This window comes from Poecilia latipinna, unplaced genomic scaffold (assembly GCF_001443285.1).
Source record: "Poecilia latipinna isolate Pla-1442-1.1 unplaced genomic scaffold, P_latipinna-1.0 Scaffold2388, whole genome shotgun sequence".
Taxonomy (NCBI): domain Eukaryota; kingdom Metazoa; phylum Chordata; class Actinopteri; order Cyprinodontiformes; family Poeciliidae; genus Poecilia; species Poecilia latipinna.
In genome coordinates, this window is record NW_015115004.1 from 53,431 (window position 1) to 59,255 (window position 5,825).

General features: G+C 38.4%; 1 protein-coding gene across 7 annotated transcripts in view; it reads left to right on the forward strand.

The window, feature by feature from the left end:
* radil (Ras association and DIL domains) overlaps positions 1 to 5,825 on the forward strand; it is a 43,114-nt gene that overhangs the window by 17,423 nt on the left and 19,866 nt on the right. For 6 of the 7 annotated variants that reach the window (XM_015019181.1, XM_015019180.1, XM_015019184.1 and 3 more), the window contains 6 exons: positions 668 to 798; positions 1,686 to 1,723; positions 1,854 to 2,005; positions 2,168 to 2,280; positions 2,452 to 2,568; positions 3,630 to 3,753. In XM_015019181.1, coding sequence (XP_014874667.1) covers positions 668 to 798; positions 1,686 to 1,723; positions 1,854 to 2,005; positions 2,168 to 2,280; positions 2,452 to 2,568; positions 3,630 to 3,753 — 675 coding nt within the window. The remainder of the gene's footprint in view (positions 1 to 667; positions 799 to 1,685; positions 1,724 to 1,853; positions 2,006 to 2,167; positions 2,281 to 2,451; positions 2,569 to 3,629; positions 3,754 to 5,825) is intronic. The other variant, XM_015019183.1, reaches the window with a different exon arrangement.

Here is a 5,825-nt window from a genome sequence, read left to right on the forward strand (position 1 = left end):
TGTTTAAGCACAATATCTGACCTAGCTTATGTATTTATTTAATCCAAAAATATTTGTATTAATAGTTTAATATATCAAATATAGACTGTTTCCCCAGAGGGTGAGTCAGTCTATATTTGATACTAATTTTGATGATCAATGATGGCAGCAAAACATAAAACATCCTTTGACAAAACATAAAAATGTACTTTTTGCATCAACAACTTGATTCCAAAAGATGTCAGATTTGTTGTCAGACTGTACATCTCTTCTGTTTGTCTAATCAGGCCTTACAAGTCGGTGCCTAAGTTTTCCTGCCCTGCAGAATAGAAAAAGCAAACCTCTGATTTTTAAACACTTAGTTCTGTTTTATGCTCAAACAGACTCCAGCAAAGAAAGTTACAGAAAGTCAAATATACAAGTGATATCTCTATAGTGTCACCTTGGTTGATTGTCTTCCTCTCTTAAAAAGACAGGAGTCGCACAGTATTTGTCTTCATCCATTACAGTTAACTGTATGCTCCCATTTTCAACTATATCACCTTATTCTCATGTAGGAAGAGTTCGCCTGTGTCTATAAATATTGTGATGATTAATTTATGAATGTATAGATTGGATATGCACCCCAACATGAAAATAAGTCAATAGTATTTTTTCCAACTGGTCTTTTAAAATTTCTGCCCCCCAGGAGACGACCATAAGCTGACGCCTGCCTACCTACTGTGTCTGTGTATACAACACTCTGCATCAACCTTCCCTCCTGGCAGCTTTGGCAAACTGCTACTGAAGATCGTCCGTCGAATCCAAACAATTGCATGGGTTGGTGTCAGTATATGAACTATTCTTTTGCTAAAATTGTACATTGGTTATCTCAGATTAGAGGAATACCCCAATATGCTGGTATTCAGCATGCTTTATATTAGCATTGTTTGAATGCTAGCTTGACCTAGCATTCAAATTATATTAAGATGTGTTTTTGTTCATTACTTTTTTTTCCCATATAAATTTCTCTTTACCTTAACTCATTGTAGTTGAAACCAGAAGTTTACATACACATGTTCTCCTCTAAGATGTTTCCTCTTATTTGCACCATAGTTATTCCATTAAATGAAGTTGTTGAGCATTCACTGACTCTGGTTTAGGCCATGCCTCCACTCAGAACCGCTGATAGAAATCAGACTGAAAGTGGCCAATGTTATGTCAAACCTAGATCTTAAGGAGGTCTTAATCAGATTTTAGCATGTATGTTGGCAATCATTGAAGGAGTCTTTCAAATCTTAGTGAGAACACACATTAGGTTACTAAGCGGTTATAAAGGCCATTAAGTAGCTGTAATGGCAAAAAAGGATTTAGCTATTGGTTACAAAGCAAATCTTTGAGTTTGTAGTACAATAATTCAACTGGGAAATATAAAGCTACATAGTTTGTATTCCGAATAAAAGCTCATTGTTTTTCATATGTTTCTACAGCATCAATTTAAAACAAATATGCTTTTGGAAATTTGATGATCAGATTTTAAAATTACTAGTTAAACATAGCAAAAGCGTCATACAGGCTTTCAAAGGCATTTGTGAAACATGAAATTACGTAAATTCAGTATTCTGAGTCTGCCAGGCTTTTAAAAGAAGTGTAATTCACCTACGCAGATCCTGCAAGTTTAATGGGAACTTAATTGGTGTGTTTTTCTGTGTGTGTGTGGTTTGCAGGAGAAGACAAAGGAGCTGGCTCAGAAGCAAGCTCAGCAGTGAGTATCACTTTCTAACTTATGCTGCATAGAAAGAAATAATGTGTACTTATGTGTTCCTGTCTGTATGCTGTTGTTTGTGTCACTGTGTCTTCCTAACAACGTAATGCGTCACCTTGCATGTGTGTAGTCAGGACCCAGCCTCCTTGTCTTTACTCAGCATCTCAGACCTGATCCCAGACTTGCAGACCATCTTCTTCTGGATGTCAAACTCAATTGAGATCCTCTACTTTATCCAGCAAAGGGCGCCAGCCTACACACACAGCATAGAGGCTCTGCAAGGTAACACACACCACACACTCAGTCTGAATAATGAGTGGAAATGGCCTGGCTGAGGAGTCATTACTTACAGACATGCAGCAGATATGACACATCTGTACGCATCACTTTCCTTTTTCCTGCAACCTCTTAAAGGTCCCTGTGTCTCTTGTCATCTCTGTCCAGGGTCAAAGGACTCGTTGTTATCGGCGACCATAACAGCCAATGAAGAGGCTATGACTATCTTGGAAGAAGTGATCATGTACACATTCCAGCAGTGTGTTTATTATATCACTAAGGTTCTCTGTCACTATTGCTTTGGCACTATATTCTTTATGTTTTAAAAACTGAGCTGATTGTAAATATAAATTATCTATATTATCCTTGTATTGAGCATACCTGAAATAAAAGTGGTGCATCTGTAGATTGAGATTATCTTGATCATGGCATATGTTTGTGTTTGTGTGTAGGCTCTTTATGTGGTGTTGCCTGGTTTATTAGACTGTAATCCATTCCCAGTCGACAGCTCTGAGCCCTGCTGGAAAGGAGGTGTCGGGTTTCCTGAACCTGTCCGCAGAGTCCTGCAGGTAAGTGTCTGAGTTATACAGTAGACTTAGACTTACTTTATTGTCTTTGCACAGACACAACATTGAATTTTGCAACAAAATGTCATAAATGTAGAAGTGTGCAGGTATTAGTCAAAGCTAAAGTGCCAAGTATGGTGATGTTGAACTTGAATTAATTTTATTCCTTACATTTTCCTTGCAGAAATTCAAATGTTTTGAGAAACAGTTCTCACAAGTATAATTGTCTGTTTTTTAGTCAATTTAGCATTTTGATGATATGTCTGTCTGTCTATCTATCTAGGTGTGTCTCTAAATACAGAAGGGACTGGAGCTCATTGAAAATTATTGGGCTTTAATTGAGAAAAAGCTGAGGCAAACTCACATTTTGACATCCACTGTCTTCATTAAAGTTTATATAATAAAGCCTGACAATTGATACATGAGATCCTGCATTTTTTATATTTTCCAAGTTTGTTTTTCAAAGATGTAACTGTATTTTATGAATGGAAACTTCCAAAAGTACAGTTGTAGCAGATTGGAGATTAGCGGGAGGTCAGATCAAGGGTATACAATCAGGTGCTGTGCAGGTGCAATCATTGACAACCACTTCTTTGATAGTGGTTCTACCCTGAAGCAGAATTAAAAACTCTTGAACTCTGAGGAAATGAAACAAACAAAACAAATAGACATATTCTAAAGAAGCACAGCACACAACTGTGCCTATTTTCTTTCAAACTGAAAATTGATTAATGATCAACATTCTTGGGTGTTTGTGGTAGTTTTACTCATCAAATTCAAGTAAAACTTGTGACAGACTGGCGACCTGTCCAGGGTGACCCTGCCTCTCGCCCGGAACGTTAGCTGGAGATAGGCACCAGATAGGCACCAGCAACCCTCCCGACCCCACTAAGGGATAAGGGTGTAAAGAAAATGGATGGATGGATGAATTCAAGTAAAACTGCTACAAGTGTCTTCAGATCAGAGATCATAGAACAGACTGAATATATATTTTAGAATATGTCACAAAGCGTCAGTGATATTGACATTTCTGTTCTAAAAAGTTGATTTCTTTGTGTCTGCAGGTTTTTCAGAGTGCACAGGAGCTACTGCATGGTTACCTGGTTCACCCGGAGATCCAGGCTCAGATGTTTGCTTACCTCTTCTTCTTCTCCAATGTTTCACTACTTAACCAGTTACTGGACAAAGGTAAGACAAAAAAAATAACACCCACAGTCCCACACTCCTGTCTATTAAATATCCTTACTAGTGTGCATAGTAGTTTAGTATATGTGAGTGTGTGCCCTTTAGTCCTTGCCAGCATTTTGACAGGGTCTATCAAAGATTTGTCCGCTGTGTCCTTCCCCGATCTGCATTCTGTTTCCCCTCCTGCTCAGCTTTCTCGCCCTCCTCCCTCGTTCTTTCCATCTGGCCATCAGGGGGTTTGACAAAGAAGAGCAGACGTAGAGTTGAAAAAGTGGCAGGGTGAGGGGTGAGGACCTGGGTGGTTGAGTTGTTATGATGACCTTGCTAATTGTGTATTACTGGCTTCAAGTACAGAAACAGTATTTACCACCAGCAATTTTCAACATTTCCGGACAACTCACCTTATGTCTTTTGTCACACACACAAGCACACTCTGAATTATGCCATATGTCTTCATTAACTGGTGAGACAAGTGAGATCACGTGTCTGGCAAAGGGGGAAGGAGAAATGCCTTTACACAGTCTTCCATCTCCTCCCCAACTCAATCTCATCACTCCCCATTTTGCTGGCATCCTTTCTCTCTACCGCCTCCCTCCTTCATACCCTCTTCCGTCACTCATTGATATTTCACTGCTGATCGTGTCCATAGAAACAAGGGAGTGAATTTATGGCAGGTATAGCTGACGTTTGCACCAGGCACTCCACAAGGCTCACACTCACACAATTACTCTTCACATCACGTCATTTCAGAGGCCCCATAAACACAGTAAACATTGTGTTACATTGCAGATCAGGTGTGTGTTTAGTTTGACTTGCTTGAATGGGTTATCTAAATGTGTGCATGTGGGTCTGAGTGTAAACAGCTGTTCTAAAGCATTATCCCACCTTGATGAGATTCTATGTGATGTCTTGTCTGTATGAGATCCGTCATCCCAACATAGATTACTGTGTGCCCAGACATAAGCCTATTACTTCAAAGAGGGTGTCTCTGTGTGTGTGCATCCAGAACATATGGTGGAGTATTGTAAAGGGTAATGTGTGTGTAGTCAGCAGATAATGCTCACGGTTCATTGTCTGCCTGCAGCTTCCTGTCATGTGCAGTTTTTGCACAGACATGTCTGCGTTCTAAATAGATGCATACATAGATACTTTATTAATGCAGAAGAGGGAAATTCACATATCCAGTAGCACCAATCACAAATGCACCCACAGATATGCAATAAATAACAGTTTTTAAAAAAGATATTAAAAAAACCAAACATTAAATACCATGCAATGCATATAGTATCAGAGAGTATGAAAAACTCCAAGTGTTCTAAGAACAAAAGATCTGATCCACTCAGTTCTGGAGAGCAGTTGGCATAAGCACCAGGCTTTGCTACAGCTGCTTTTCTGGCTGACCAGGAGGGTTTGAAGCAGTTGTCTGCTTTTAGTTTGTCCAGTGTGGCCCTCTCCACATATATAATGACATCAGTCTATTGCCAAGCACTGAACTAGCTTTTCTCATTAGCTTATCCAGTTGCAATTTATCAAGTATTTCACCAATCAGTAGTTCTGCACTACTTCAAGGAGGGAAAGCAGAGGGTGGGGAATTTCTATCTTCAGAAGTCCAACAATACTTCTTATGCTTTGGAAGTGTTAGTTGCAGTATGTAACCTTTACTAAAAACAACACTTTATTTGAAGGGGTGTGAGTAATACTGACATGACACCATCATAAACATGACATAACACCTGTCATGAACATGAATAAGTCTTCATGAATATTTATGACTGTTGTCATAAAGTGTCATTCGATAAATCATGACACCTTTAATACAAATTTGACATTATTCAAAATGTCTTTGTTATGACAACTTGACATTAACCAAGAAATTATGATCTGACATAAATTTGTTATAAAAGTATTACCGATTGAACTTTAAAAATTAGCTTTATGTGGTAATATTATATTGATCTGCCATTTGTTTAGTCTTAAATTTCTTAATTTAATTTATCCTAAAGTTTTACAGCAAGATGTCAACATCTTGATGTAAAACTTACATTTGAAACATTATTTAAGGCTGTTTCAAGTAG